The sequence below is a fragment of the Leuresthes tenuis genome, unplaced genomic scaffold (genome assembly GCF_036924035.1).
Source record: "Leuresthes tenuis unplaced genomic scaffold, fLeuTen1.0.hap1 SCAF_2, whole genome shotgun sequence".
In the NCBI taxonomy this organism is placed as follows: domain Eukaryota; kingdom Metazoa; phylum Chordata; class Actinopteri; order Atheriniformes; family Atherinopsidae; genus Leuresthes; species Leuresthes tenuis.
This window is the reverse complement of record NW_027325356.1, coordinates 6194603-6210400: the sequence shown is the minus strand read 5'-3', so window position 1 is coordinate 6210400 and position 15798 is coordinate 6194603. Positions and strand designations below refer to the sequence as shown.

At 38.2% G+C, this 15798-nt stretch overlaps 1 protein-coding gene across 1 annotated transcript in view; it reads right to left on the bottom strand.

Annotated features, from left to right (window-relative positions):
- LOC140301508 (protein kinase C-binding protein NELL1-like) overlaps positions 1 to 15798 on the bottom strand; it is a 250729-nt gene that overhangs the window by 70064 nt on the left and 164867 nt on the right. The window contains exon 13 of the mRNA XM_072379984.1: positions 15463 to 15588. Within this exon, the coding sequence (XP_072236085.1) occupies positions 15463 to 15588 (126 nt within the window). The remainder of the gene's footprint in view (positions 1 to 15462; positions 15589 to 15798) is intronic.

Here is a 15798-nt window from a genome sequence, read left to right as displayed (position 1 = left end):
TATTCACTGAATAACAACCCGCAGAGGCCTTAAACTCCTAAGCAACATCATCATAGGATTGGCATTTTGCATTTGATAAATGTGTTTTCTCCGGATAACAACTTCTTAAGTAAAATGAAACAATATTCTGGCATCCCACAAATTCTTTTAGACCCAAGCACTATGGACCCAATGAGTGCAAAAAACAGATGCCATGTGTTTTATGAAGAGTCATACTTGTGCTATGATAGACATGCATCAGTCTTCGGTCTTAAAATCAACTGACTGAACATGTTTTAAATTGATTTAATAGAAGTTTCTATACCAGCTGATGATTCAAACAAGGTCTGGTTATTCCTGCATCCTCTTTGAACTTGAGTCAAATCCTTGTTTCACCAGCCCATTTTATTCTTTTTTTTTTTTGTATAATTTATTTTTGGGATTTTGAGCATAACACATGTAAAATAAACAGATGCAGAGTTAATACAAGTATTTCTGTCTATGAGACAAGGTACAAACAATTTACCAATTCACCCCCCACCCCCTTCCCTCCCATACAGAAAAATAACAATGAAACAGTATACAATGGATACAAGCAATAGTGACAGTGGTTGTCTAATATTGACCATGCATGCCTATACATATATGTAGATCTGTCATCCATGCTCACACATTTAGACAACGTACTAATAAAACAGTACTGATAACATAAACAAATAATAGAATAAAATAAAAGTGCAAATATACACCTAAAAAAAAGTAGAAAAATAAATAAATAATATTAATAATAATAACAATATATTAAAAAAACTGCTGCTGTGCGACAAGTTTTTGCTGAAGGGGGTAATATAATTAAGTCAAAAGGTGGAAGCCTGTGGGCATTAGCGAGGCCATCTAGTCATCATGGTCAATGTCTATCTGGAGAGATTTGACTTGATCTAGGAAGGGCTGCCAGATTTTATAGAATTTCTTTCCTGAGAAACGAAGGGAGTATCTAATTTTCTTTAATCTCATATAATGAAGAGCATCCTTTATCCATTAAGAGTGAGAGGGGGGGCGAGAGCTTTTCCATCGTAACAGAATGGCACGTCTTGCTAATAGTGTGAGAAAGGCAACAAATTCCGTAAAATAGGATGGCAATGAGTTGTCAAAGGGCAGGACGCCAAACTGGGCAAGTAAAGGTGAGGGTTGGAGTTTGGCAGATGCGATAGCCGAGAGGGAATCAAAAACGCACTTCCAGAAAGGGGCAAGGGCGGAGCAAGATCAGAACATGTGACTGAGATTGGCTGGTCTTTGTTAACATCTGTCACATTTTGGGTCAATGTTAGGATAGATATGAGCAAGCTTACTTTTAGACCAGTGAACTCTGTGAACCACTTTGCATTGTAAGACTCCATGGTGGGCACAAACAGACAATGAGCGGACCCAACACAAAGCATGCTCCCAAGCAGCAGGATCTATATCCTCACCAAGCTCTGCAGACCACGCAATGCGTAAAGCATCAGAGGATGTTGTCTGACTCTTGAGAAGAGTGCTGTACAGTAATGAAATGGAACCTTTGAGATTGGGGTTAACTTCAAGTATGGTATCAGTTAGGGTAGAGGGAGGGAGGGCAGGGAAGAGAGTTGCAAATATCTAAAGAAGTGGGGGGGTTGCAAATTGAAAGCTTGAGTTAATTCACTGAAGTAAGCAAATATGCCATTAATATAAAGCTGTTTTATTGACACAATTCCCAGGTCTTTCCAGATCAAAAAAGCCTTGTCAATGCCTGATGGTTTGAACAGAGGGGTACAGTGCACTGGGGACCGGACAGGTATTAGCCGCAGCCCAAAATGTCGCCTGAACTGATTCCAGATTCTACGTTTTTTTCATTACAACACTGTTGGAGTGCACGGAGTAAGAGGGAGGCACACCAGAGATCAAAGAAGAGGGACAACATGAGGCTTCCTCAGTCTGAAGCCATGATTGAGATTAGCTATTGGTGTGGCACCAGTTCAATATTGTTCTAATGTTTGCAGCCCAATAATAGAGCAAAAAGTTAGTAGAGCTAAGCTGTCCAACTCCTTGGGTTTTTGTAGGATTTCTTTTTTGATCCTAGGGGTGCTTTTGTTCCAGATGAATTGTGAGATTGAGCTATCAACAGAGTGGAAAAATAATTTAGAGAGGAAAATAGGCATACATTGGAAGAGATATAAGAACTTGGGCTCAAATTCACGTTCATTTTAATGCAATTTATCCGACCAGCAAGAGACAGAGGTAAGAGAGACCAATGGTGGATATCCTGGGACAGCCTGGCTAAGAGGGGGAAAAAGTTAGAATTAAATAGTCCTGAATAGTTTTTGGTTGCAGAGACACCCAAAAAGTGTTCCAGAGACGTTCTGAATGGTAACTTTGAGAGAGAATAGGCCGCAGCATTGACTGGCATCAGTTCACTTTTATGAAAATTTAATTTATAACCTGAGATGTGCCCAAAATCTTTCAACACCTTTAGTACTAGGGGGATAGATTTGTCTGGGTGGGAAAGAAAGACCAGGAGGTCATCGGCGTACAAGGAACGTTTATGTTCTATGCCACCTCTTGAGATGCCCAGCATTTTATTCTTAATATTGAAGAAAAAGAATAAATAAATAAGTCACAGGTCACTTTAGCGCACGTCAGCTGCCTTCGTCATATAATAAAAACACTAGAGCGGACATTCAAATATGTAGGTGCAAGACCATGTTGAATTTCACAGTATGAAAAAATACGAAAACTGTAAACAAAAATTTTTGATGGCCGTCGCAAGTCTCAAAAAAGTTGGGACAGGGCCATGTTAACCATTTAACATCTGTAAACTTCTGAGAACTGAGAACTGAGGACCTTTGGGAGAGGAATATTGTCCCATTCTTGTCCGATATTGGATTCTAGCTGCTCAACGGTCCTGAGTAACTTTTGTTATAATTGTTTTAAATTGATGAAAGATCGGGTCACTTGTGGGCGAACCTAATTAGTTGCAGCATGATCTTCAGCTGTTTTTTGTAGTCCTGCTTACTTTTTCAGCCTTCTGTTTCCACTTTTCCCAACGTGTTGCTGCCATCCAATTTCAGATTAACTAATATGAAAGAACTAATCATGAAAGAGTAAAATGTCACACTTTCAACATTTGATAAGTTTTCTGTTATACTGAGGATAAAATGTTGGTTAATGAGATTTGCAAACCATTGCATTCAGTTTTAATTTACATTTTATACAATATCCAAAGTTTTTTGGAATTGGGGTTATATTTGTTTAAAGGCTGCATTGTTCAGTATGCTGGTAATGATTGTACCAACATTTTATTAAATCCACTTTCAAATGTTGCACCTGCTAAATTGCCCACAGTCTTTTATGCAAGTTAAGTCTATTACAATCTGGATTGGATGACCAGAAGTTATTACTGATAATTTAAGAACATTTATTGAACTTCTTTTAAGATTTTCCAAACTAATGCATGATTTTCTTTTACCATCAGATTCAATTGGTATTCCGTGGGCTAAAAAACTATCAGCATTTTAATGCATTTCAAGACTGGCTTAAAAATGAACTGTGACCACTGTTGCTCAGACCTTTAGGTGGACAAAAAAAATTAATTACAGCTCTTATAGAATTATTAATGGAATGTACTAACCATCAGTGGTTGGGAAGAACTAACATAATATCCAAGAGCATTTTTTTTCCCTCTGGAATACAATAACCCATCCTAATAATAAATGATCATGTCACTGGAAAGTTATTACATTGCCTGTAGTTACCTCTGCGATTCGCCAGGAGATAACAACCGCCTAATATGAGCATGCCGCCCATCTCTGTCAGATTTGGTCTAATTAGTGATGATTATAGAGTGATGTAGTGTCAGGTCTGGACATGCTGAGGTGACCCCCCGAAGCGCTGAGCTAATGATGCATAATAACTAATCATCAGGACCATGGACAGCAGTCGGCACATTTAGTGTAGCGTGTGCACTCTAACACCCCGGAGGATGAAGTGTAATAGAAGGATCTGATGGATCTCTGAGGCTATTTTCTCATCCTGCAAAAAACAACCTTCTTCTCACTAATAAAAGCATGTACTTTAAAGACAAAAAGAACAATACGTTTGGTACACTCATTCAGTCACTGTTCCCTGAGGAATAAGTGCAGTTATGAGAGTTTGACAGCTTTTAAATCATCAATGTTGACAATAACTCCCAAAATCAAGAAAGTATTGCTTTGTGTTTTTTTGTTGGAAGTAGTGTACACCGTTCCTTCATTGTTTGACCCCTACACAAACATCCAATTTTCCTAGTTTGTTTTATTTAGCCTTTCGGTACAGTTGGTGAGGCTAAATTATTACTGTATGAACAACAAACTGTTATCCTTCAATTAATTCATTTCTGTCACTGCTATCTTCCCATTAACTTGACCTACATGAAACAATCATTTGAAACTCCCGAAATTGTTTCTAATTGCAAGGTGTCAACCATAAGAAATGCAGCTAAATGCCTCACATACCTTCCAAAATTCATATATATTAATGGTGTGTCTTAGCGAGCTCTGTGCACTGTGTAATGTACGTTGAAACAAAGTGAATACAATTTATAATTACAAATCATTTAGGACATTTTGTGAAGTGGATAAATATGTTTGATCATATGTGTCATAGGAGATTGTTTCAAAAACAGAAATTACACAACTGAGATCGTAATTAGAATAAAACAACCAAATAATTGTTATTCATGTCTCACTATAGCTATTACAGAGGCGTATTATTAGACACAGCAGGGCTTCTGCACTGTCTGTTGAGAAATCTTTGCCACTGAAAACATCACAGCATCTCAAAGTGGTTCTGCTGCTAGTTAGTGTGGGAGACGCTGAACCAGTTACAGATACACAATAAGGGATGCAAAATCAGTTTGAACTCAAATGAAAAACATGCACTTGTCACTTCAAAACAATTTTCTGCAAATTTCTCTGAAATTAATCTTGGTGTAACACTGCAATCACTATGTCAATCACTACAAAAAACATAACTCGGCAAAGACATTAAGAAAAACAGCTATAAAAGCATGCAACAGATTGTGGCTGAAATAATTGTGCAGCAAATTATATTTTTCATGTGACTCATATTTGAATATTTCTTGGTTTTGTTAACCTTCCAAGATCAAATTGCTTTTTTTGTCACACAAAATAAGACTTTTCAGTAAATCAACTTGTAGTTTGGTAGAAACTTTCTCAGCCTACAAGAGATGTATCCGTGTATGTATATAAGATGCAAACTCAGTTACAGCCTGAACCCTCTTAGACAAGCTTTCATTCATTTCTTTAAGTAGTCTTCAGGAATAGTTCTCCATGCTTCTTGAAGGACATCCCAAAGTTCTATTTTCAGCTAATGGCTCTTTGGGACCGAGTTGGTATAAAATGTTATATCTATTGGAATTTTATCAGAAATGCAACTGAAGAAGATTTTTGTGACAGGCTACCAGTAACAAAGTACCTAAAGAAAGATATCTATTATACACTGACCTAACACTAGTTTAACCCTTGTGTTAGGTGCTTTTTTTAAGTGTGAATGTTTCATAGTTCAGTGTGAAGTGTCTTAATTAACAAATTAACACAAGCCTCTGAAAATGGACAGGTACGAGGGCTGGACTGAAAATAAGTGAAAAAGCCGCCAATGTTCAAAGAAAAACTTTAAAAGAACTATTGCTTAAGATCGCTTTAAAAGATTACAAGAAAGCCTGAATCTTTTGTAAGAAGGAGTGTTTGTTAACAGTGACACAAGAGAGCCCATCCATGCCAAGGACAAGGTGACAAAACACTTTCAGCATATTTACTTCATATTTAATTCGTTATGTACTTTAACTTGTCTTGTTAAGTCGCAGCACTTTTCCTTTACAGAGCTATAACATAATGGCAATTAAAGGGCAGGGAGATTAATCAAAGGCAGTTACATAGTCTATAATATGTTTTTCTCTACACCCAGATGGAGAGATGTTATTCAGTGATGGCACTATGATGTGATTCTGTAATGAATGTGTGTTTTTCATAATGAAAACATGGACAAACTGGACAAAGGTATATGGAAGATGTGGCAATGGGCTGTATTTGCTGGTCATGTAATTAAGAATAATCAATACATTACAGTCTAACACATGTAATCCATAGGTAGATTTAGTCTGACCTTGATTCTCTTAACAGTTTTGTCAATAAGTTTGCTATGGCTTCATCTCCTTTTGCCAGTAAATACTAAAGCAGTCTCAACACAGCTGAATACTCTTTATATTTGCCTTTTTCGTTTTCTTTTGCTTCCTCTGATCACACATATTTCAGTCCAGCCTCCGGGTGCATCAGGAGATTTGGGAGTAAAACCAACACGTCATGATTCACTTTTACTTTGCTTAATAAATTTCTAAAACGTGTCCTCATCTCTCAAGCGCCTACCATCACCTCATTCAATAATGTCAAGCAGAACACTTCAGTGACGTGAAATTTAATGGCCAGTGACAAGCCCATAAAAAAAGAACAGACTGCGGCAAATATTTCAAGGTTTTTTCTCCTCTTTCTTTTTTTTTGGCTAACATAAAGTCGACATGTTCACTCTCAGCCTCGCTGCTCACCTTGAGGTGAAGTGAACCTCAGCAGAGATCTGTCCTGCACTGCGGGGCAAAAAATATTTACTGCTTGTCATAGTATATAGTACGAAGAACACAGATTCCAATAAAAACAAGTTGGAGAACATTTCTGATTACACTGCTGTAATCATGGAGTTTAAGAGGCAGTTTAGTTTTGACCTGTCAATCACTTAGTTTTACTTTCCCTGCCTGTACTACTGCATGCATGGCACAGAAATATTGGTTGTACAAAGCACGGCTCAAAGAGCTCTTTGGATTGAAAACAAATAGGATGCTCTGATAACTTTTTAAGACAGCTGTTTATGTGCAATGCAGAGCTGCTGTCATTTGATTGAATTTTTCATTTCTCCAATCTCATTTAAGCAGTCAAGTCTAAATCTCCACAATAATATGCAAGAACGTCAGATTTTGACAGTAAAGACCAGAAGTTTACATAGTTTGTGAGCACTTAGGGAAAACAGAAATGAGTAAAAAACACATCAACAATATAATATCAAAGGAATCCCAACTAACAAAACTTTTAAACATAAATACACTCCCAAATAACCCTCTGCTGTTGAAGAAGAAAAGTAAAGTTTGTGTTTTCAAATAATTTTAAAATCCTCAAAGCTTATCATATATTTTGAAACACAGAGTTCACCTTTACCTGCACAGTAATGTAACAGAACTATAATCTTTGTGATATTATTATATCCCATTTTGTTTCTAAGTACTGTTGGTCGATGAGACAGCAACTCTTGGTCATATATTGCAGTGATAATGACTGATTTCACTCCTTGTGGGACACAATAAACTCAAGATAACTATTCTGCTTTACACAAACACAGATTGCATAAGCACCATTGATCACTACAACATGTCCACCCTGATCAGCTGATGGCAGAAGGTAGAGCTACTCTCACAGAAAGGCAGTCTTTCTGCAGACACCAGACTGCTCCACACTCATCCTGCCACCTCTTTGATCTTGGTGAACATCTTCAGTAATGTCTTTAATGTTGGCTTAACCACTGCACTCAGGTTCAAACTGAAAAGACTAATAGGAAGTGATATCAATCTCACTGTAATGTCCAGAGAAAGGGGCTTTTCTGGTTCCAAGACATTTTACATCACTGTTACCCACAAGGCTTTGCAACATTAACAACTGTGGCAAACAACGTATGAGAGAATTTTCTGTGATACTTTAAAAAACAAATATATCTTCACTCCTTTAAATTTATTATCTATATAGCCAAAGCCAATGTCAATACAATAAGTCATACAGCTCATATTAGTTGGGATCTATTCAAGGAAAAGTGAGCTTACGCCTTTTCCTGCATACACCAGGGATCAGCATTACTATTCATATTGAGTCTTGTTTCTAACACCCGACAAATCTTTAGTCCTGCAGTTATTCTGATTCTCAGAACAATGATTCGTATTCATATGGGAATCAAAGCATCTTCATCTGTATGAGGGTTTTAATCTCAACAACCACTTACATTAAAAAAAACTTTTACATGTTGTTAATTATATACATTAAAGATTAAAACTGTTCAAAGCATTTGGAAATAAAATGGAAAGAGTGACACCAAGAGGGATGCACAAAACACGAGTGGCTCTCATTATGCTGCAAATATATGAGCTTACAACATGACAGTACAGCTGGTACTCCAGTAGCATTTGGTTTGCTTCATAGTGTCCAAACCACTCAGTTCATACCCTCCCTGTAGAGCCACAATGCAGGAGCATATAAAAATTCATTTATTACTCAATGAAATATACAGCTCGAGGCAATAAAGATGCTTATGCAGCAAGCCACATTAATGAAAGCATGTCTCTTTAATGTGCTCTGTCAGTAAACATCCATCCCATAAATAGCCACAGAGCATTAATATGCCACAAATAACAATCTGAATTCAGCCAAGGGAACAGGCAGACAAGAGAAGGGGAGATGGCACTTACAGAGGAGCAGCTTTACATGAAGACAGACATCACTCTTCATGGCTGTGCCCTATGGTGATGAGCAGGAAGAATCACTCCGTACATCAAACTTTTATGGGAGGCTAAATATAAACACCAGCTTCTCAGAAGCAATTACAAATAGATGAAAGTGAGGACTAAGACCACTTCATCTGAATTTTTCCCCTCCTTTCCAAAACTGCGTTTGATAGGATTATTAAATTGACTGATGACCTCCATTTTTGAACAGTTAATGTATACAGACAGGGTTGCCAGACTTGTCACACCTGAGTTCTACAGTCATTACATATATATAACTGGAATTGGATTTGATTAAATTTTCATTAAACACATAATGCATCTTGGGGGGGAGTAGCTTCTGCTAGTGCCAAAATTTTCAGGAATTTATGTAGTAAATGATGTATGAAACGAATGGCAGTTTCTTTTGGCCATCGATGTGGCAGCGCCTACAGTAAGCACATCATCTATGAAGAGCAGATTGATAACTTAAATAAAGGAAGCAAACCTAATATTGATCAGAAAAATGCAGACAAGGAGAGATGAGAAACGTGCATAAGGGGATCAAAGGCAGCCGTGATGTGACTGCAGTTTGAATAAAAGTTAAGTCGACTCAAACACACATATTCAATCTATTCTACTATATCAGCACAGTTGAAATGCATTAATCTATGTACGCATAGGGAACAGCTAAATGAGTCTCAGGTAGACGATTATAGTAATTACAGCTTAATTGCTTTGATGGTGTGACAACCTTTTTGAGGATATCCTGTGCCAGACAAATATTGAGCACCGCATGAAGTCACAATGACCTTAAACAGGGAAGGTATTTCAGCTGTGTTTGCTCAGTAAACACCGTACCAAACACACTCAACTGGAGTCTTAAGATAAAAGACATTGTTGAAGCAATAATGCTTCAACAATGTTGCTAAAACAATGTTTTCCACTGTTCATCCTATAACCAGGGCATGTGGCATCATCGCAATTTTCCGGCAGGTGATAAAATACAGTTTTTAGATGATACGGACAGTGAGGAGGACTCACTGTAAATGAAACGCTGAAAATAAAAATAAATATTCAGCAAACCACCAGACGTTGAATAACGTGGACGTTCTTCAGTCTACCTGTATAGTGGGTTGGGCTAATCCAAAATAGTGAAAACAAGGGGCGTGTTCTCTGAAGACAGGCTGTTACCTGCGGAAAGGGGGTGCTCTGAAAACGTCCCCAATTTAGCACTTGGTACTTTCCTCCTGTTGAAATTAACCATAGACTGTATGAAATTAACATGGCAAAAAAATTGACCAATCAGAATTTTGGTCAGCCCAGAACGTATCGACCAATAAGTCAACGAGTCAACTAGAACTTCATAGCCCTGGTGATGATGTAAACACGTAAACAACACACAAGTTAAACTCTGGATAAACAGACGCAGCTTCACTTCTGAAAAGAGCAGAAAAACGATGTGTGCTGCTCCTTTCTGGTATGCAGCAACATACATTCTGCCCAGATTGGGCACAGCTCAGAGGAATAATGTGGACACAAGAGTGTCTGATGTGCATGAAGGTGCTGATCATATTTGAATGTGATTTAGAAGTAGATGTCATTTTTCTTAACAATGCTCCTTATCCATAAACTGTCAACTAAAAATGTTATCAACAGAAATCTGCTGCTTGCCATTTATTCTCAGACAGATACAACTGAGCCACAAGGTGGCCTCAAGCAGAGCGCGTTCACTCACCTCTCAAATTCTGAGGCTAATTCTGTTTAATGTTCCCATGCAATGGTTAGCTGAATGCTGTTTGCTTTCACACATTAACATGAATCCTGTAAAACAGAAGCTCTTGAAAAAGCCTTCTGGAGTGGTCCAATTTACTCTTTCTAGAGCGTGTCAGTTAACGACACAGGTCAAGTTTGAACTTTTAACTCCTTTGTGATGAGGTGGCATTAACACCAGGCTCTTCTGGTTGAAAGACAGAAAACATGAACATGAAATTGTAATGTTTTTTTCTCTTGGCTTAGTTAGAACTTTGCTGTGGAGCAAACACAGCACAGGGTTTTATTAAGCCAGGAGAACACCCTAATTGAACGGTTTGATTGACAGGAAAAAACGTTTAGCACAAAGATCTGAGGGCCAAAAATAATGAAAACACAATCAGCTTCACATAAAGTAGAATTCAAACTGGGAAACCAAATGTTTGGTAGATTCATCCAGCAGTAAAACTCACCCAGGAGCAATGTACGCCATATTAAGATTTTGAGAAGCCGAGATAAGGAACCTCACACTTTGTGCCACCTCTCCTGTTCCCTTTCTTTGTACTCAGTTTTTTTGGAGCCAGCTTCCAGAGAGATTAAATCAAGTGGAACCACAATTACAGCAATCTCCTATCATTTACAGGGCATTGTCTTCTCAAAGGACAGGCAGGTGCAAGAGAAGGACAGACCAAACTGTCTACAAAGACTAAGCGCAATAGCTATAAGAAGACTAATATTTAGAATGTGCTTACAGTGATGTGAGTCCTGTTTGAGGGTGAACCAAGTTAAGCACTGCATCGGTGTCCGTAGAGACACAAAGTACACATGGGGATATGATGGTCTGAAGCAAAAAGGCAGGAACAAACACACAACAGCGATCGGCTAAAAGTAAACACTAGGGCTGTCAATCTATTCAAATATTTCATCGCAATTAACCCATTGACTGCCCATAGTTAACTTGTGATTAATCACAACATATGTTTTAATATATATGTTCTAAATGCACTTTAAATAGGTATTTTTAATACTCTTAGCAACATGGTAGCAGATAAATAAGAGTTCCTTATGCAAATGCATTTTATATTCACATTACCAACCCAAAACTAATTATCCTGATACAAATTGTCCTGAACATTCTTCATCCAACAAGCAACAACAGAAGGGCATACGGACCTGAATGCAACATTTGTTCCTATGTGTAACATTCACACTTAAAGAAAATAATTTCACATGTTGTAACTGTGTCTAACCTTGCCGTAGGTGGAGTTGTTCAGGTCTCTCCATTGCAAACTACTAAGCGAGGTCTGCCTTTGGTGAGAGGGAAAGGGGATCTCAGCATCAGCCGTGTGTTTTGCCAACAAGTGATATCTAAGACTCATCATACTCCAGTGATAACTCAATTCACATTGACAGTAATGCCAAATAACTTTGGTCCTGTTGGGAGAACCATCTGGCAGGGTTTTGAAGATGAACTTGCCATTCAAAAGACCCCTTTTTTTATCCAATTTAGCTTCCCATCCACAAGATTACGCCAAATCTCTCCCTGGTTTGTTAAACTATGGAGCGAAACTACATTTATAGAAGGTGCCCACGTTAATCTCGCGTTTAAAAAGAATAGTGGCATTAAGAGGAATTTCCCTTAACTCGTTAATTTTGAAAGTCCTTAAGGTTATGTGGAACAACACTGTCAAAATGGCTAATTATCCAACGAACCTACAATGCTAATCGATTTTCAAGAGATTACGCTTGCTTACACTGAATGATGCTATTTCATATTACACTTTAGGACTGCACTATTTCAGGGGAAATTATCAACTTTTCATTTCACTATCTTTATCAGACGAATTTTATTTTTGTTATTCCATCCATCCATTTTCTATACCCGCTTAATCCGCCGATCGGGTCGCGGAGGGGCTGGAGCCTATCTCAGCTGTCATCAGGCGAGAGGCGGGGTTTTATTTTTGTTATTGACTTATGATGGATGGCAATATTATCATCATGTCTGGCCCTTCAATGGTCTGAAGAGGTCACAGAACAAAGCAGCATCATTGCAGAACTTCTTCAAGATTTAATGGTAAAAGCTTAATTTAGCCACTACCATTCCCTCAATCAGTTGCATTACTTCATGGATTTAATTCCTGCGGGCTACATGCTTGAAAGAGCAACAGACCAAAGAAAACAGATACTGGTTTAATGTACCTCTCCAGATCAGGACATAATAAAGAATAATAATATAGATTACAGCACAAGCAACCAAATACAGAAACTAATGTGTAATCATGTTAGCTTTGTGAAATCTGAAGTGCTAAATATGATGATTTGACACCCTTGTCAGAGACATGCAAGAAGAAGAAGGAAGAGACAGGGAGAGGATTTATCTCTCCCAGCAGATGTGAAGAGTCCTCCTCGGGCTCCCAGTCAGCAGCTAGGACAGTTTACAAGGCACAAAATAGATTGATTGTCCACGGATCCCTGTCCCTTCGTGGCTGCCAACTGTGAGCTAATTAAAGAACACTCCTCTGGAGAAACACAGAGCAGCAACCAAGCAATTTCTATTTACTCTAGAGAAAATGTGCTGCGCTACACCACTTCAGGTGAAAGCTATGTTAGAACAGACACTGCATTCTGTGTTAAAACATAACTCAATATCCAAATTTTGCAATATATCGTTAAAGTATTCTGCATTGATACTTTGCCCTTATACTGAATGCAGGAAACATCTTGGAAAATATAACAGAGAAACTCGAAATATCCATGTCAGACGATCCTTTGAAATATGAATGGCTGAATTCTTGTTTGATCACACACTTCTCCTCTAAGGTATTGAAATGACAGCTGCTGGAGTATTTGTCGGTTTGCATTATTTTTTTCTGCACGTTTGTATTTCAGATAATCAGATAAAAGTTTCGGCATCACAGTGACAGAGGAATGCGGCCGCCACATTTAGGAATCGCAGCACAGCAGCACGAGTTTGATTTAAAACTCCAGAAAACATCAAACTGTCACAAGAATTTGAAACAAACTTTTGAAATGTCACAAAATTAGAAATGCAAATAGGCATGTTTGCATTAACTAGTTTGGAGCAAAAATACTAAGGCTGCCAAGTGTCCTCAGAAGGTGGCAGTATAAGTGGTCCTTAACTGGAAAAAAGACCTCAGTGGCAGGGGAGAAAATAGAGATGTCTTCAGGAATATATCTTATTTGGGTAGATTGTAATTATTCTCTCAGGAGACCCTTGGGGCGGTGTGCTCAATCCCCTCCTGTTTGTTCTGTACACCAATGACTGCATAACAGACATGAAAAGAACTCTACTGGGAAGTCTGCCTATGACACTGCCATCATCAATCTGATTACAAATAATGATGTAAATTCACATCAGGAGGAGCTCAACAATCTTGCAATGTGGTGCACAAAAAACATCCTGCTGCTCAACAAAACAAAGGGGCAGATTGTTCATCTCACTACTGTCTGCAGTAGTGGAAGTGAGGCGAGGCAAGGCAAGTGAGATTTGTTGGCTCCTTGGAATCAATTTTACAGAAAGCTTGCCATGGGCATCATGCATTTCCAATAGTGAAGACAGCTCAGAAAAAAAATTCTACCTCTTAATGACATTTAAGAAGAAGAATCTACCAAAGCAAGTTAATTTACACCTTTAAGGCATTAACTGCCATGTTACATGCACAGGTTAAGAGGAGAAAGCTCTGCACAGGTGAGTAAAGCTTTCCAGAACATAATCTGTACCCATCTAACGTTAGTGATATAAGTGAGTTGAGGTGTCTGCACAACACCCAGAGACAGTGAACAACATTTAGATAACAGCCTTTCTGAACACTCAGTGGCAGATTTTTAGTTATCTTATCACCTCTGAAGGCATGTATCAGCTGCAGAAAGCTGTGCTCCACTGAGTTCTACCTCTCACAACAACTATGTTAAAACCAGGTTACCCACAATGTCGCCTTCTTAAAGGGAAAAGCTCAGCTGGAAATATAGAAGTACATGAATTAATTCATATTTGGATCCAACTTGCATTTCATATAGGTCAAATTTGAAGTAATGACAATATTTATTAAACCAGCCATTAATCTAATGAATGAATGTATAATCATGTGAATGACTTCAATGTGTTCTTAAAATTCTGGTAAAAAAAAGTCTGTCCTATCCGACAGTGATTTGGCACCATAGCATTCTTTGTCAATCATTACACAAATTATACTTTCCTTAAGTGCAAAGGTGAACAAGAAATGATAGAAATGATAACATTCACTTAGTTGTAAAGTTATTTTGATTTTTCTATTTAACACCTCTAATCATGACACATTTCTGGGTAAAGTAATCTGTCCTTTTAAGTCAGAGTGCGAAAACAGCTTTGTCCTCTCTTTGTGCCGTTTCAGCAGGGTTTAAAGCCATGCCAGCAGCTCTTTGACTTTGCATCCTGGCACATTGCTACTTTACATTTAAATACTAACGCTTTCCTCCATGCTTTATTATGACAAAATTGGAGTGACATATTGGTTAGGTAATGTTTACCATTTTGTTTGTTGCTAACATATCTTAATTTGCACTCAGGCTCAAAGGAAGGTATTCAGTTTTGGGGGGTAGCTGGAAAACATGACACTGTAAGGAAAGTCATGCGTTCACCAATGTTATTACAATTTACAACTGAAAGTGTTGCCCAGAGGATAATCACAGATTTGGATTAAACTGAAATCCACCCATTAGTTGTTGCGACATTTCACATTGAGCCAAAATGGCAACCTGCTGGTGGTGCCAAATGAAAAAGTCGCGGGATTAGAGGACTTTCTGAGAGTCATGCTGAGGCTCCTTTGGATCTCTGTGCTAAATTCCTGCAAAACATTTCAATGCGAATCAAAACATTTAATAGAGCAGGAGAGATAAAGTGAGATAAACTGCAACACTACTCATCACACTGGCTCCTCCTTCTTTCAGTTACTAAATTTAAAAGCTACTAATCTGAGTCCCGCATGTCAAACATCACAGAAAACAAAACAAACTCCTATCAATAACACAAAAAGATCAGCTTTTCTTCCTCCTGATTAGAAATTATGCAATTAAAAGCAGTATACCAAATACCAGCACTGACGATAATACTTCTAATGGGTCAGTAACATATTTGCATGCAGACATACCAGTGCAGGAATATTCGTCTACTCTGATGAAACCTGGTAGGCAGTCACAGCGATGGCTGCCGGGCAGGTTGACACACACCGTGTTGGACTGGCAGTAATGCATTTGCGTCGCACACTCATCAATATCTGAGGACAAAAAGAGCAGATACACAAGATTAGTAACTCACGGGCACTTCTTTAAAGACACACCTCACTCCTTAGGCAACTGAATGAAGCATGTGGATGGAGCTCACTGAACAGCTTTATCAATGTTAAATTACAGAAGGAGGGTCTCAGGACATAACATTGTTGCTTAGAGTTGTTAGGCTTTTACACAACCAAAAACTGGTCCCAAAG